The sequence below is a fragment of the Papio anubis genome, chromosome 17, assembly GCF_008728515.1.
Source record: "Papio anubis isolate 15944 chromosome 17, Panubis1.0, whole genome shotgun sequence".
In the NCBI taxonomy this organism is placed as follows: domain Eukaryota; kingdom Metazoa; phylum Chordata; class Mammalia; order Primates; family Cercopithecidae; genus Papio; species Papio anubis.
The window spans coordinates 28471464-28489043 of NC_044992.1; the positions used below are offsets into that span (position 1 = coordinate 28471464).

Genomic DNA, 17580 nt, shown 5'->3' on the forward strand with positions numbered 1-17580 from the left:
AATGGCCAGAGCTTGGCATCCTAGCACCCCTACCCCAAGTCCTCCACATCCCTCCACCCTACCTGATGGCATCGCTGAATTGAGTGGAGGTGGGAGCTTTGGGGACCTGTTCATTGAGGTATCCATACTTCTCTAGGAATGCCTGCGGGAGAGAGGAATATCTGCTGTTTCCATAGCATACTTTTCCTTTCCTTGGTCCCCAAGGGCCCATGGCGTATACATCCTGCCCAGTCTCACCTCTTGTCTTTTGCCCAAGAGGGTCTATAAGCTATAGCAGAATCAGTCCTGGGATTAAAGTCAAAAGGACTTGGACTCAATTCCAGGCCACCACTAACTAGCTGATGATCTCAGGCAAGTCACTCAATATTTCTGAACCTTTGCTTCCTTATGCCTAAAACTGGGCCACTAGTACCTGCCCTGCAGTACCTACTGGGCCAGTGGTACCTACCCATATCTTATGGCATCGGTAGGAATCTAGCAGGACATGCTAGACAGTAGAGTAACAGGCTCTGGAATCAGGCCCACCTAGGTTTGAATTCCAACTAGTAAGATACTTCTCTAAACCACAGGTTTCTCAACTGTAAAGTGAGCGCAATACTAGTACTTACCTTACAGGGTTTTTTTGTGTGTGAGGACTAATCACAAGAGTGCTTATAAAGCACTTAGCACAGTGCCTGTCACATAGAAGGGACTCCATACAGAGTAGCTATTATAATATGTGTTATGTGCATATACACTATTCATATGCATCCTGAAACAACTACATTCTCTAGAATATCTTCTGGTATTGATTAGGAGCTAATCAGGTGCTAGCTCTGCCATGGCTGGGTTGTGAATTGTCTAATTCTGGCTTTAAAAAAAAACAGTTATCTTCCCCACCAATGTAGATATATTTATTTTGTTTTTGTTTTGTCTGAGATGGAGTTTTGCTCTTGTTGCCCAGGATGGAGTGCAGTGGTGCCATCTCGGCTCACTGCAACCTCCACCTCCCGGGTTTAAGCGATTCTTCTGCCTCAGCCTCCCAAGTAGCTGGGATTACAGGCATGCGCCACCATGCTTGGCTAATTTTTTGTATTTGGTAGAGATGGGGTTTCACCATGTTGGTCAGGCTGGTCTTGAACTCCTGACCTCAGATGGTCCACCCACCTCAGCCTCCCAAAGTGCTGAGATTCCAGGCATGCGCCACCGCACCCGGCCCAAATGTAGCTCTATTAAAGGTCCTAGAACAAGAAATGCACTTACCACTAACCTTATAATTGATATAAAAACTTGACTCTCTAAAAGATGTATTTTTTGAATTAGAAAGCTTCTTTTAGTCATTCATTTGTTAATTAATGCAGTGTACTAGGTACCCTGCTAGGTACAATAAAAAATAAGACATCCCTAAGCCAGGCGCAGTGGCTCATGCCTGTAATCCCAGCACTTTGGGAGGCCGAGGTGGGCACATCACCTGAAGTCAGGAGTTCAAGACCAGTCTGGCCAACATGGCGAAACCCCATCTCTACTAAAAATACAAAAATTAGCTGGGCGTGGTGGCGGGCACCTGTTGTCCCAGCTACTCTGGATGCTGAGGCATGAGAATCACTTGAACCTGGGAGGCAGAGGTTGTGGTGAATCAAGATCACACCACTGCACTCCAGCCTGGGCGACAGAGCGAGACTCTGTCTAAAAAAAAAAAAAAAAAAAAGGAAATAAATAAAGGACATAAATTGGTACTATGAAGAAAAGAAACCAAGTGATGTGACTGAGAATAATTTAGAGAAACTTCACATCGGAAGGTCAGGAAGGGGTCGAGTCTCTAAGGAGCTGATACATAATCTGAATCCTAAAGAATGAGAAGCTTGCCATGCAATGAGGTGGGAAAGGGTGTTCCAGACAGAGGAAAAGGCAAATTCAAAAGCCCGAGGCTAAGAATGACGGTGTCATGTTTAAGGAACAGAAGGAAGGCTGGAGCACAGTAAGTGTGAAGAAACAGAGTGTGAGATGAAGTCAGAGAGAGAGGCAGGGCTGTCAGCCAGGACAAGAAGTGTAGGTTTGTTTTAGTCCTGCTGATGGATTAATTGGTGGGGAATGAAAGAGAGAAATCCAGGATGCTCCTAAGTTTTTGGCTTGGAAGGTGATGCCATTTAATGTATGAGGAAGTCTGCAGGAGGTACAGATCGGGGTGCCTGGGGATAAGATTACCCTGGAGATTTCAAAGTGGCACTGGCTGTGTGATCCTAGAGCTCAAAGCAGCAGCCTGAATATTTCAGCATGTGGGTGACATAAAGCCATGGACCAGGACGAGCTCCTCTGGGGAAATTGGTATAATCAAGAACATCTCAGCGTCCAGGTGCCTTTGACTCTGCCTGCCCTAACATACCTGGAAGCTGTTGTCTCGGTAATCAAGTGATTTGAAGCCAGTGGAGGGAAAAGTGTGACTATTATTCTCACCTGTCACCAGTTCTACCCTTTGGGCAGACGATGCACTTGGCTCTCCGCTTGCCCTTCTCACTGATAAAGTTACATAAATGTCACCTTGGATGAAAAAAGAATGTTACCTCAGCTGCATAATTCCACACAGAGAATTCTTGTACCTACATAGTCTCAATTTTTACCCCTCCTTGTTGTGCTACCTATACAGAAACAATTTTCTGTCTTCTTCTCTTACCCCCACTTTTCTTTGCTGTATTTCTTTTTTCTTTTCTTTTTTATGTTTTGTGTTTTAGAGATGGGGGTCTCACTATATCACCCTGGCTGGAGTGCAGTGGCTGTTCCCCAGCATGATCATCGCACACCACAGCCTCAAAGTCCTGGACTCAAGTGATCCTCCTATAGCCTCTTGAATAGCTGGGACTACAGGTGCTGCATGCCACCATGCCTACCATGCCGTCTTTCTCTCTCTTTTTTTTTTTTCTTTTTTTTTTGAGACGGAGTCTCACTGTGTCGCCCAGGCTGGAGTACAGTAGCTGCGATCTCGGCTCACTGCAAGCTCCGCCTCCTGGGTTCACGCCGTTTTCCCGCCTCAGCCTCCCGAGTAGCTGGGATTACAGGCACCCACCACCACGCCCGGCTAATTTTGTTTTTGTATTTTTAGTAGAGATGGGGTTTCACCGTGTTAGCCAGGATGGTCTCGATCTCCTGACCTCGCAATCCGCCCGCCTCATCCTCCCAAAGTGCTGGGATTACAGGCGTGAGCCACTACGTCCGGCCACTATGCCGTGTTTCTTAACTTAAAATAATTCCAGTCATAGCTGCTGTCTTAAGGAAAATGCACAAGTTGGCAATGAAGCTAGATACTAAGACCAGCAAACCCTTAAATCTTTGCAAGTATCCAACCTCCCCTTGTGGATTTAACTCACATTCATTTTCAGCAACCTCCACATCCTCTTCTCAATAAAGTAACTTTTCATAGACTCCTCTTTCTAGATAACTTTCCCAGTCCATTTCATTGTTTTTCTACATTAATTCATTAGTATTTCAGAACTATTGTTTCCTTTTTTCCCTTTGCAAATGTACACTATTTTTGGATGCATAATGGATAAAAAGTGTTCTAGTGGCTTAATTTGGGAAGTTATTTCCTGCTCAAAATCGTGTGGCATCACGGTATAGCCACCAGGTTTGGGAATGAAAATCTGTTCCCAACCTTGACTCTGCCAGATAACTGGGGACAAATTATTATTATTTTTATTTATTTTTATTTTTTGAGACGGAGTCTTGCTCTGTTGCCCAGGCTGCAGTGCAGTGGCGTGATCTCGTCTCACTGCAAGCTCCGCCTCCCGGGTTCACGCCCTTCTCCTGCCTCAGCATCCCGAGTAGCTGGAACTACAGGCACCCACCACCACGCCCGGCTAATTTTTTGTATTTTTAGTCGAGACGGGGTTTCACCATGTTAGCCAGGATGGTCTGGATCTCCTCACCTCGCAATCCGCCTGCCTCGGCCTCCCAAAGTGCTGGGATTACAGGCATGAGCCACCATGTCTGGCCAGATGGGGACAAATTATTTAATCTCTTTGAGCTCCTCTTTCTTTATCCACAAAGTGAGAATAAGTTCAATTTATTCTTGATCTTATTCAGGGTTCTCAGAAGGACTAAATAAAAGAATGCACATTTAGCATAGTGCCTGGTACATAGTAAATGCTCAATAAACAATTGATCTGGTTGATTTACCTTAGAGGGAACATTAACTACAGACTTTTGGAATGCAATCCATCTGTAAAAAGGGAACTGCTTTGAACATGGCAGTTACACCTCTGTTCTCAATTCAGGTGCTTCTATCTCGGACTTGCCTGACCACATCTGGATGCCTGGTTCTCTTCCTTGTCTCCTCCCTTTCCCTCGGGGAGGATGGACAGAGGACTTTCTAAAGGTAGCCAGGGAATTAATGTCTCCTTAGAGGCAGTTGTGCTAGGTGAGTGACTTGGGAGAGACCAGGTCACAGGTCGGCATGGCTGGCACTCCCTTGTGCCTCTCTCCACAAACACACCCAGCCCTTATCAGGGAGTTGGCTCTGGTTCTGGAACTCTGAAGCCTTGGCCAGAGTGGGAGGGAGGGGAAATTAACTGGCGGCGTCTCCTGTTTCCTGGCTGGGCTGCTGTGCCTAGTACTCTGGCAGGCAAGGTGGGGTGGAGGGCAGGATGGGGGTTGGGAGTGAGGGCCTTTTTCAGGGGTCGCTCAGAGGGGAAGTCCTGGGCCTTTCTTCCTAACTCGCCTCTGGGACCCTGTAGGGTTGCAAGGCAGAGTTAAAAGTCTCAGTAAACAGAATGAGCATATGCCTGGGACACCAGCCAAGCAGAGCCACTGAAAGAATGAGAAAAAGAAATTTTAAGCATTTGACATTTTATATTTCTATAAAAGCACTGAAGTGGCTGTGCGCAGTGGCTCATGCCTATAATCCCAGCACTTTGGGAGGCCGAGGCAGGTGGATCACCTGAAGTCAGGAGTTCGAGGCCAGCCTGGCCAACATGGTGAAACCCCATCTCTACTAAAAATACAAAAAATTAGCTAGGAGTGGTGGCCAGTGCCTGTAATCCCAGCTACTTGAGAGGCTGAGGCAGGAGAATCGCTTGATCCCAGGAGGTGGAGGTTGCAGTGAGCTGAGATCACTCCATTGCACTCCAGCCTGGGGGGCGACAAGAACAAGACTCCATCTCCACAAAAAAAAAAAAAAAAAAAAAGGCACTGAAGTATTATAACAGGGATTATCAGGATTTATGGGCTCTCTTATATTTTTATGCTTAACATGCGTATATTCCAAAAAATTTCAAACACATGCAGGAAGGGGCTCCTGCTCCTTACTGATGTCAGGGCTGAGTGCTCTAACATTCTGTGGGGTGGAGGCAGATCCACATCCCCGGGTGAGGAGGTAGTGGGGCTGAAACTCCCTCTGCTCCTGGAAGTGTCCCTAACCCTTTTCTGTGAAGCTTTTTTCATGCCTCAGTTTTCCCCTGCAAAGGCGAGAGAAATGGTCTACTCTGCATGGGAGAAGGAGCAGGGCTGTGGGGTCAGGGTGGAAGAGTGGAAGCATGACAAAGGGATCCCAGGAGAAGACACAAAACTGGGAGGTGGAGCTCCAGTTCTCATCCCAGCTTGACCACAAACCCTCTTGGGGGTCATTTTCCTTCTAGGCTTCCATTGTCCTGGGGACTTGTTCAGTGGTTCTCTTAAGGACTCTCTGAGTTCCATCTGGGATCATCCCTGCCCCACTTCATGGAGGCAGGGTCTAGACTGCTCCTCCTGGCCTTGAAGTTCAAGGACCAGGTTTTCTCTCTTCTCTATTTTCCACCCGTCCCCTCTCTTAGGGAGCCCAAGCCTTGAGCTGAATGGAGAGGAAGCTGGAAGGCTGTGCCCCTTAGGTGACTCACCCTACTCTGGCCTAAAAGCTTGTGCCAACATGCCTTACCCCCTTGGTTAGGGCTGGGACCACTTTCCTGGGGAGTCACCTCTGAAAGTCCCTGGGAGTGGCTGTGGAGTCTGGGTAAAATGGAACTAGTTCTCCCGGGACCCAGCCAGCTTGGTGGAATCACACAGTGCTAGGGATTTTATGCCTGCATCAGTCCTGACTTGTTCTGGGAGGGTGCATACAGCCAAGCCTATTTAGTGCCTGAGGGAAGGGAAATTTTGGCCATTTCTGCGCAGGGCAGGACCAGTGATGAGGTGTAGCAAGATGAACCCAAGACCTGAGTCAGGAAGTCTGCATCATTGAACTGGCAGGGCAAGGGCTCTGGACTGAGAGTCTTGAGTTTTATTCCTGGTACTATGGCTAACTGTGTGTTCTTAGGCAAGTCCTGTGCCTCTCTGGGCTTCAGTTTCCTCCTCTAAAATTAGGAGTTTGGATTATTCTTATCATTTTTGAGATGGAGTCTCGCTCTGTCACCCAGGCTGGAGTGCAGTGGCGAGATCTCAGCTCACTGCAAGCTTCGCCTCCTGGGTTCATGCCATTCTCCTGCCTCAGCCTCCCAAGTAGCTGGGACTACAGGTACCTGCCACCACGCCCGGCTAATTTTTTGTATTTTTAGTAGAGACAGGGTTTCACCGTGTTAGCCAAGATGGTCTCGATCGCTTGACCTCGTGATCTGCCTGCCTCGGTCTTCCAAAGTGCTGGGATTACAGGCATGAGTCACCGCGCCCGGCCAGGAGGTTGGATTATTAGAGCTCTAATATATATTCCAGCTCTATTCATTATTCTAGCCCTGCTTCTGCAACTGACTAACTGTGTAAGCTAAGACAAAGTTACTTAATCTCTCTGTGCCCCAATGTATAAAATGGGAGAAAGAACACTGTTTACCTTTCTCACAGGAGCATCGTCAACATCTAAGAAGATGGTTTGGGAAAGCTTTATGACAGTTGCCCTATTAACAATGTTAATTTTACCTCTATGGTCATGGAGCTTTATTGCTGGAAGGGACATTTGGTAGGTGAGCGTGTAGTACTCACCTTCTTTTTTTTTTTTTTTTTTGAGATGGAGTTTTGCTCTTGTTGCCCAAGCTGGAGTGCAATGGCGCAATCTCAGCTCACTGCAACCTCTGCCTCCTGGGTTCAAGGGATTCTCCTGCCTCAGCCTCTCGAGTAGCTGGAATTACAGGCGTGGGATTACAGGCATGTGCCACCATGCCGGGGTAATTTTTTGTATTTTTGTTGTTGTTGTTGTTTGTTTGTTTGTTTGAGACGGAGTCTTGCTCTGTTGCCCAGGCTGGAGTGCAGTGGCCGGATCTCAGCTCACTGCAAGCTCCGCCTCCCGGCTTCACGCCATTCTCCTGCCTCAGCCTCCGGAGTAGCTGGGACTACAGGCGCCCGCCACCTCGCCCGGCTAGTTTTTTGTATTTTTCAGTAGAGACGGGGTTTCACCGTGTTAGCCAGGATGGTCTCGATCTCCTGACCTCGTGATCCGCCCGTCTCGGCCTCCCAAAGTGCTGGGATTACAGGCTTGAGCCACCGCGCCCGGCCTATTTTTTGTATTTTTAGTAGAAATGGGGTTTCACCGTGTTAGCCAGGCTGGTCTCGAACTCCTGACCTCAGGTGATCTGCCCACCTCGGCGTTCCAAAGTGCTGAGATTACAGGCGTGAGCCACCATGCCCAGCCAGGACTCACCTTCTTAGACATCCTCCATATCATAGAATTTCAGCAGCAGAAATGAAATTAAGAATTTAAAAATTGCCAAATGCATGCAGAAACTGTCACTTTACCTATGATATACTCCATCTCATGTTACATTTTATTATTATTTTAGTTCTCATAGTGACTATTTGAGATTGTGCTTATCATTTAAGTGTATCTTTGGCATTATTAGCCAAGTCAAGATGCAGAGAATGGCAAGGGGTAGTGGCTCACGTCTGTAATCCTAGCGCTTTAGAAGGCTGGGGCGGGAAGATTTCTTGAGGCCAGGATTTCGAGACCAGCCTGGCAACATGGTGAGATCCTGTCTCTACAAAAAAAAAAAAAAAAAAAAAAAAAAGAAAATATTTTCTGGTAGTCAGGAACACAATAAGCCCTAGACAACTGTAGAGCTTTTTGAAGATATCACACCTTCTTTGAACCTAACAATGACCTTGCAAGAATATAGACAGGACAGGTGTTGCTATTCCCATTTTAAAATGAGGAAATTAAGTCTCAGGGGAGTGTAGTGTCTTACCAAAGTGACCTAGTGTGTGACAGAACCAGTACTCTAATCTGAATCTTCTGATATCTACCCTAGGATGTTTTATTTTACATTTAAACAAGTGACTCAGAGGCTTTAAAACTAAAGGGGCAAGGGCCAAGCTGCTGTCTCTACTGGCGAACTGACTCTCAAGAAAAAGGTCAAACTGGGGTGTTTCTGGCTGGATTTCTCTTATCTGCTTTACAAGAAAGTCCAGGGTTAGAGCAGAGAAAAGAAGTTGCTCAGGCAGTGGGCGCTGGCTTTCAAATAGGGGCTGGGATCCTGTTTTCCATCACACCCAAAACAGGTTGTTTAACAGGCCACAGGCATTGGACTGGACTGAAGCATGTTTCTGCGTAAAGACAAACATCTGCTACCAGAATGATCTGCTTTCACTCTCTGGCTCCTGGGAGCTAGTGAAGACCTCAGGGCAGTGGGGTCAACTCAGCTCCTTTCCTTTATTTTGGGCAAAGGCTTCCCCTTCCCTTCCCTCTGCCTGACTCCCTTTCTTTTCTCCTTCTTTCCTTTGTCCTTCATTTTTCTTTTCCTTTCTTTTTTTTTTTGAGTCAGAGTCTTGTTCTGTTGCCCAGGCTGGAGTGCAGTGGCATGACCTCGGCTCACTGCAACCTCTGCCTCCTGGGCTCAAGCGATTCTCCTGCCTCAGTCTTCCGAGTAGCTGGGATTACAGGCGTGCACACTGTGCCCGGCTAATTCTGTATTTTTAGTAGAGATGGCCTTTGCCATGTTGGCCAGGCTGGTCTCAAACTCCTGACCTCAAGTGATCCACCTAACTTGGCCTCCCAAAATGCTGGGATGACAGGTGTGAGCCACTGCACCCAGCCCCTTTGTCCTTAGTCTTATAGTCACAAAGTTCTGTCTGGGTATAACCTAGATACCTCTTGCTATAATCCCTGCTCCTTCTTCTTTCTCTCTCTCTGTCTCTCTTTTTTTTCTTTCTTTCCTTTTTTTTTTTTTCTTTTGAGATAGGGTCTTGCTCTGTCGCCCTGGCTGGAATGCAGTGGTATAATCACAGCTCACTACAAACCTTGACTTCCCGGGCTCAAGTGATCCTTGTACCTCAGCCTCCTGAGTAGCTGGGACTACAGGCATGTGCCATTGTGCCTGGCTAATTTTTCAATTTTTATAGAGATGGAGTCTCTCTATGTTGCCCAGGCTGGTCTCGAACTCCTGGCCTCAAATGATTCTTCTACCTTGGCATCCCAAAGTGCTGGGTTTACAGCCATCATGAGCCTTTGTGACCAGCCCTCCTTTCATTTTCTGTCCTTAAGGAAGATGGAAAACAGTAGCCAGTTAGTCTTTATCCAGACCACATCTTGCACTCTTTCTCTAATGCCAAATAAATATACTGTGTGGACTCATGGTTCTCACTAGACTTGTGGGGCTAAGTTTAGGGCACAAAATAATGCCTTGATCAAGGGTGGGTTTAAGGAGATATTTTCCAACCATCTCTCACTGCTATTAGGGTCATGCTTCCACTCCCCAAATCCTGGTAATCGGCTAGACAAGTGCTTTTCCACCAACTGTGGTCCTCTAGAACCCTTCAGAGCCTCTTCTGCACTTCTCTTCACCCTGTACCCATGAGTCACTGAGCCGAGTTCTTGGGAACAGCTTCCACACCCAGGCTTCTGGGTTTCTGACTCACGAAAAGTCAAATGAATGGCTCTGGGGTATGAGAAACAGACACTGCATCTGGGGGTGGATACTCCACAGAAGCTCCAGTGTCTCCCTGGAGAAACAAACTATCCAGCTCCTTGTACTGGCACTCTGGGAGTAGCTGTACAGATATAGCTAGACCACCCAGTGGAAGGCAGGTCCTGAAACTACTGCCTGGCTGTTCTAAAGAAGGTCCAAGCAAAGCAAATATTAGATAGATCCCTTAGGAATCTGTGTCACCCAAGCACAGGACAGTGTCTGGCTTGGAATGGGAGTGGGGGACAGGGTGATGATGTCATCCGTTAATTCTCAATCTTGCAACTCAGCAGTGTATGCTCTTCCTACTTACTAGTGCTGTCAGCAGCTCTAGTTTTCCTAAGTGGGCAACAATGAACTTGTTTGTTCACAACACAGCTTTGTAAGCAGTTAGTCTCCTCCCTGGCAAAGCCCACTCTGGAAAGGCCTTGACTTTGTTACATTGTGTGCACACAGGGGACACATAGAGCCATGTACACAGGGTACAGGAATACACCCAGAGACTTGAGAACACAGGCACATCCAGACAGACAGACATGGACACAAAGGCAGATGATGTAAACACACACACAAGCACACACATACATAGAGGCACAAGCATACAAGCACACCAAAGCCAAACAGTGTTAGAGCTAGAGAGAATCTTAGAAGTCATTTAAGAAATTTAGCCCTCTTATGTTACAGGAGAGGAAACTGCAGCCAAGTGAAGGAACTACCTATGATCACATAGCTGCTTTTTATTATTTCTTTCTTTCCTGTGCCCTTTTGGTTTAATTTGTTCTTTCTTCAGATTCTTAAAGTGGAAGCTTAAATCATTGACCTAAAATTTTTCTTCTTTCTTACTATAGGAATTTAAAGCTGTAAATTTCATTTAAAGCTCTGCTTTAGCTGCATCTCACAAATATTGATATAAATGTTGTATTTTCATTATTATTTAGTTTCATTGCTCTGCTGATTTCGGAATCAACTCATGAGTAATTTAGGAGTGTGTTGTTTAATTTCCAAATATCTGGGGCTTTGCTAGATGGCTTATTGCTACTGATTTTAAAATTAGTTCTGTTTTTGGTAAGAAAACACAATTTGCAGCATTTAATTTTTTTTTTTTTTGAGACGGAAGTCCCGCTCTGTCGCCCAGGCTGGAGTGCAGTGGCCAGATCTCGGCTCACTGCAAGCTCCGCCTCCCGGGTTTATGCCATTCTCCTGCCTCAGCCTCCCGAGTAGCTGGGACTACAGGCGCCCGCCACCTCGCCCGGCTAGTTTTTTGTATTTTTTTTTTAGTAGAGACGGGGTTTCACTGTGTTAGCCAGGATGGTCTCGATCTCCTGACCTCGTGATCCGCCCGTCTCGGCCTCCCAAAGTTCTGGGATTACAGGCTTTAGCCACCGCGCCCGGCGTTTTTGGCTTTTTTTTGTTTTTTTTTTGAGACAGTCTCGCTCTGTTGCCCAAGCTGGAGTGAAGTGGCGATCTCGGCTCACTGCAACCTCCGCCTCCCGGTTTCAAGCAATTCTCCTGTCTCCGCCTCCCAAGTAGCTGGAATTACAGGCACACACCATCACGCCCAGCTAATTTTTGTATTTTTAGTACAGACGGGGTTTCACGATGTTGGCCAGGCTAGTCTCAAATTCCTGACCTCAGGTGATCCACCCGCCTCAGCCTCCCCAAGTGCTGGGATTACAGGCATGAGCCACCGCATCCGGCTTTTTTTTTTTTTTTTTTTGAGACAGAGCCTGGCGCTGTTTCCCAGGCTGAAGTGCAGCAGCGCAATCTCCGTTCACTACAACCTCTGCCTCCTGGGTTCAAGAAATTCTGCCTCAGCCTCCCTACTAGCTGAGATTACAGGCATTTGCCACTATGCCTGGCTAATTTTTACTATTTTTAGTAGAGATGAGGTTTCACCATGTTGGTCAGGCTGGTCTCCAACTCCTGACCTCAAATGATCCTCTTGCTTTGGCCTCCCAAAGTGCTGGGATTACAGGCATGAGCCACCATACCTGGCCTTTTGCAAAATTTAAATTTTTTAAATGAACTGAGACTTATTTTATGGCCCAGCCTAATGGTCTCAGTTGGTAAATTATTGATATGCACCTGAAAAGAATGTGTATCTGGAGTTCTCAAGTGTGGTTTTCTACCAACATCAATTAGGTCAAGAAGGTTTACAGTATTGTTCAAGTCTGCTACATCCTGACTGATTTTTTTTTGTCTATTTTTTCTATTCTTTATTGGGAGAGTAGTGTTAAAGTTTCCAACTATCCAGTTCCAAAAAGCCACATATAATATGATCCCATTTATATGAAATGTCCAGGATATCCAAATATATGTACACAGAAATTAATCTGTAGAGGCTGAGTATGCTGGTTCAAGTCTGTAATCCCAGCAATTTGGGAGCCCGAGGCAGGCAGAACATTTGAGGTCAGGAGTTCAAAACCAGCCTGGCCAACATGGTGAAACCTCCATCTCTCACTTCCCACTTGACACATCCCATTTCCCACTTCACACTGACATTCCAATTCACAAATGTATTAATTTTTTTTTTTTTAATGTGTAGAGACAGGGTCTCTCTATGTTGCTCAGGCTGGTCTCAAACTCCTTGGCTCAAGCAATCCTCCAGCCTTGGCCTCCCAAAGTGCTGGGATTAAAGGCATGAGTCACTGTGCCTGGCCACAAATGTACTAATCTTACAATAGCAGAATTCCATTTACCTGCCCCCGCTTGCCTTGTGCCATTGTCATAACTGTTACTTTTACATGTGTTTTAAAGTCCAACTTATGGCCATAAGGGGGCATAGTCATAAGTTGGACTTTAAAATACACATAAAAGAAGAAGTTACGACAGTGGCACAGCACCTGGCCAAGGGAAGCAGGGGTGGGTAAATAAAATTCTACTGTTGTAGAATAGTAGAATTCCAGCCTGTAATCCCAGCACTTTGGAAGGCTGAGGCAGGAAGATTGCTTAAGTCCAGGAGTTTGAGACCAGCCTGGGCAACATGGGGAGACCTCATCTCTACAAAAATATTTTAAAATTAGTTGGGCATGGTGGTGCGTGTCTGTAGTTCCAGGTACTCAGGAGGCTGAGGCATGAGAATCACTTGAGCCCAGGAGACTGAGGCCGCAGTGAGCCATGGCTGTCTCAAAAAATAAAAATAAAGTCCAATTTACAATGTTATTATTGTGCTTTAAGCAGCAAGTTGTCTTTTACAGAAATTATGACAAGGGAAAAAAGTGTTTTATGTTTACTCATTTCCAAGCTTTGTTGGAGTAGGTCTTACTCTAGTTCATGGTGCTTACACCTAAAGCATGGCATTGCTGGTGTTTCAGATAGATGCCCAGGGTGCTGAAGAGGTTTCTCCATTTTGGCTGGCCCAGACTGCCGATATCTTCCAGAACTGCTCAACTTCTCCAGTTTTTTTTTTTTTTTTGAGACGGAGTCTCGCGCTGTGTCACCCAGGCTGGAGTGCAGTGGCGCGATCTCGGCTCACTGCAAGCTCCGCCTCCCAGGTTCAGGCCATTCTCCTGCCTCAGCCTCCGAGTAGCTGGGACTACAGGCGCCCGCCACCATGCCCGGCTAGTTTTTTGTATTTTTAGTAGAGACGGGGTTTCACCATGTTAGCCAGGATGGTCTCGATCTCCTGACCTCGTGATCCGCCCGCCTCGGCCTCCCAAAGTGCTGGGATTACAGGCTTGAGCCACCGCGCCCGGCCAACTTCTCCAGTTTTATCTCCTGTTCTCAATCACATAGCAGCTGGTCTCTGGTAAGTGTCACACAGTCTCACCCTACACGTGCTAGCACAGTCCCCAGGCAAGGACTTGCAGTGAACCCCATACAGACTTATGGGAACCCCCTTCAGTATAGCTCCCTCCTCTGTAATGCACCGCTCCACGGATTCCAGCTACTTCAACAGCCCTGAACTCTGAGCTTTGTCCCTCAGCACGGCAGGACTGCTGTGCTCTGCTTGAGGTCTAGTTCCCCGCACTGCAGTCGGGAATTGTCTCCAAGCAAAGGACGGGGGCAATTGTGGGGCTCACTTTCTGGGTTTTCCTTCTGTGGATGGTTGTTCCCTAAATGACACAACAATATCTCCCATTCCTACATTCTTCTCACAACATGACTTTAACACTCCTCCCAGCAATTGTGGGGTCTACCTTCCCTACCCTTGAACCTGGGAGGAGGCTGTGACTGCTCTAGCCAATAGAGAGCAGTAGAAGCAATAGTAGGTCATAAAAAGGATATAGTTCCTCTCTCTTCTTCCCACTCCCAACACTCATCCCCAGGGGCCAGACACCATGTTATAAGGAAGCCCAAACTAGCCCACATGGACAGACCATGTGGATAGGTCCACGTGAAAAATAACTGAGGCCACCAGCCAACAGCCAGCATCGACTGCCAGATATCAACACACTTCAGATGATTCCAGTCCCAGACACTGTAGAATGGAGACAAGCTGCCTTGATGTGCCCTATTTGAAATTTCGACTCACAGTATCTGTGAACTCAATAAATGGTTGTTTTACTTCACTAAGTTTTGGGGGTAATTTGTAATGTAGTCATAGTAACTAAAATACTCTCTTAAGGAATTGCAGCTCTGTGCTGTCTGCTGTCCAATGCTGAAAATAGTCGCCTTACATATTTTGTCCTGTATTATTGTCGTGAGGGAGCTAGTCTTCAAGCCCAGACTTTAAGCCGAAGCTGTATTCTCTAAAGTCATGATAAAGGTAATAACAACATTGAGAGCAACTTCCTTTTATAGACTGCTTTCTATATCCTATGAACTGTGCTAGGCATTGTACATATGTTATTTCAGTGAAACCATACAACAATCCTGTGAAATAGGCATTATTAACCCCCATTGTATGGAGAAGAAAACTGAGGTTCATAGAGGTTAAATGAGTTATCCATGGTTTACATATGGGTTTGTCTGGCACTGAAGCTCATGCAATTACCCATATAAAAAACACATATAGACACATTCCCGGTTGTGTGTGTATATATGTAATATATGTATACATACACACACATGTGTACATGCATAGGCATATAGAGACACATACACACCCATTACACATTTCCAGAGTTTTTATGCTTTTAAAATATTTTCTTGTTCTCAGAGTTAAAAATCCCCTTCCCCCCAATTTATGTTAAATAGACTGAAAGAAAATCTGCTGGATATTAAGTTTCCCAAGCATACCCCAAGATGAAATTCTCTCCATCTGGGGCCACCACAGGCATGGGCAGCAGAGATATGCCTCTGTTCCCTTGCCAGGGATTGCCTGGGACCCGAACTTGCAGGGAGGTGGGGTGGGACTCTTAAACAAGACTTGGCTTGGCAGACAGAAGCCTTCTCCTGGGGCTGCAAGGACTCTGTACTTGATGTTGTAAGAGTCTCAATTCAGAGAAAAAAAGTGCTTCTCTGAATGTGCAGAGAAAGCAGAGAGCCCAGAGCAAGAGTCCAGTGCTAGGAAGGGAAGGAGTGGAAGGCCACGAGAGATAATCCCTTGTTGAAGCAGGGTCATTTCCAAATATTCCCCAGTAGTGATGGGAGCTGGCTGATGGAAGGATGAGGCATTCAGAGAGGGCCCTCTTCATTCTGCAGTTTTCCCAAATTCAGCTTGCCCTTCTAGGGAAGGGGAGTAGGGAGGATACTGAGAAGCTCTCAATGGGCAGTTTGAGGGCAGGAAAGAAGCTCTTAGAGGAGCAAGAGTCTCAGGGCAGAGCGTTGAGCTCAGTAATTCAGAACCTGTTCATATTCCAGCCGGGCGCGGTGGCTCGCGCCTGTAATCCCAGCATTTTGGGAGGCTGAGGCAGGCGGATCACTTGAGGTCATGAGTTTGAGACCAGCCTGGCCAATATGGTGAAACCCCGTCTCTACTAAAACAAAGCAAAACAAAACCTGTTCAAATCCCTTCTCCTTAAAATAGTGTAGACCCCGGTCGTATTCTTGAGAAGTAAGAACACAGGCAGACATGCTTCTCTAGGGGGAGAAAAGAAACGATACTGTTGTGTTATTACAATCATTTTGTTTTGTTTTGTTTTGCTTTGCTTGGCTTTTGAGACAGAGTCTCGCTCTGTCGCCCAGGCTGGAGTGCAATGGCAGAATCTTGGCTCACGGCAACCTCTGCCTCCCGGGTTCAAGTGATTCTCCTGCCTCAGCCTCCCGGGTAGCTAGGATTATAGGCGCCCGCCACTACGTCCGGCTAATTTTTGTATTTTTAGTAGAGACGGGCTGGTCTCGAACTCCTGACCTACGGTGATCCGCGCACCTCAGCCTCCCAAAGTGCTGGGATTACAGGCGTGAGCCACGGCGTCCGGCCTACAATCACTTTTATCTAGAAAATAGATGCCCCATATTGATCCCCACCCCTACCTCACAAAAAAATTCCCCTTGCGCAACCTGCAGCAAGCAAGTTGAGTCCAAAGCAAGAAAATGGAAAGGGAGCTCTCTAAGGTTCCTGCCCCCTTTTCTCAAGTTCAGTCCTGAAGCCCCGTTTAAAGCTCCTTAGAAGCAACTCTTGAGAGTATACTGCTCTTGGACATTTTACACACAAAGAAACTAGTTCTGAGCAGTTTCAATGGCTTGCCCAAGCCTGAGGTCAGCGGCGGTCCCGGGCCAGGAAGCCAGCGCTGTGTTCCGCGTCCTGGCCAGCAAGCCGTACCCTCTCCACAGCACCAAACTGAGGCTTCCACACCCTTCGGGGGCACCCGACGAATGAACGTCATTCTCCCCAGCCTAGGTTGTAAGGGAGAGTGGCCCCGTGCCAAACTAGGGTAGGAGGTCCCCTCTGGGCTCTTGTCTGTCTGTCCGGTCTCGTCTCTGCACCCACCCCAGCCCATCAGTGCGGATCCGCGTGCCTGTGTGGTTCCAGCCCGGCACGGGGAAAAAACTGCCCGGCTCTTTATGTTCAAGTGCGAAGGGGGCGGAGGACGGGGGAGGGTAACGCAGATTGTCTGCTCACAGGGGACTGCCAGGTGGCCTGACTGCCGAGTTCTGACAGGTCTCAAGCACGCACACCGCTCTGCGCCAGGTACACACCGCGTACCTCCGCCTCCTTGCGCAGCTCCTGGCCTCCGCGCTCCGCGGGCTGGGCGTCCAGGCGGTCCCACAGCAGCAGCGGCAGGGCGCGCAGCAGGAGGCCGACGCGCGCGACCATCTCGCTGCCTCTGGTGCAGCCCGACTCGAGGAGCTACTGCGCGCAGGGAGCCAGCCGGCAGTCAGCCGCGTCCGGGACCCCAGGGATGGCAATGCTCTGCGCCGACCCCGCGCGGAGTGGGACTGTCCCGGGGTTTCGCCAGTGCCTCAGCTCCGCCTGCTGGGCCGCTCCTCCGCCGCGCTTCGCCGGGAGCCGGCCAGAGGTCGTCCAGCCCGGGCAGTGCCTGCCCGCGGGTCCGCCGGCCCCGGGGACCGAGGGAGGGAGGAAGGAAAGGCAGGCGGAGGGGGCGGAGGCCCGGCACTCCCGCCCCACCCACCCCGCTCCGCCGCTGGAACGCGCAGCGGTCCCAGAGCCTCTTCCGTTCGCTGCACGGCCTCGCCCTGCGCCCGCCACCGCCCTACGGATCAGTCCTCTCGCCCGCCACCTCCAGTTGACCCGGATCTGTCCAGGGAGGGTGAGGGAAGAAAGGCCTTCTCCTGGCAAGCGTGGCTACCTAAAACTCTGATGAAGAGAGGTCTTGGTCTACCTGAGGGTGGTTGACTGTTTCAGCTGGGTAGGGAACGAGGCCCCCCACCCAGGGTCGGGGTGTAAGAGAAGGAGCACAGGGCTGGG

At 48.1% G+C, this 17580-nt stretch overlaps 1 protein-coding gene and 1 long non-coding RNA gene across 5 annotated transcripts in view; one reads left to right on the forward strand and one right to left on the reverse strand.

The window, feature by feature from the left end:
* The window catches only part of MMP28 (matrix metallopeptidase 28), a 42601-nt gene that overhangs the window by 12906 nt on the left and 12115 nt on the right, over window positions 1–17580 (reverse strand). For 2 of the 4 annotated variants that reach the window (XM_009190135.3, XM_003912629.4), the window contains exons 1-2: window positions 16858–17293; window positions 63–142 (exon numbers count right to left, since the gene is read on the reverse strand). In XM_009190135.3, coding sequence (XP_009188399.2) covers window positions 63–142; window positions 16858–16968 — 191 coding nt within the window. In that variant the 5' untranslated portion in view covers window positions 16969–17293. Of the gene's footprint in view, window positions 1–62; window positions 143–16857; window positions 17294–17580 lie in introns of those variants that run through there. The other 2 variants (XM_031657477.1, XM_031657476.1) reach the window with 1 other exon arrangement.
* LOC116271041 lies at window positions 13453–14338 on the forward strand. Its single transcript, XR_004179393.1, has 2 exons — window positions 13453–13575; window positions 14096–14338. It is a non-coding gene; the product is annotated as an uncharacterized LOC116271041 (long non-coding RNA).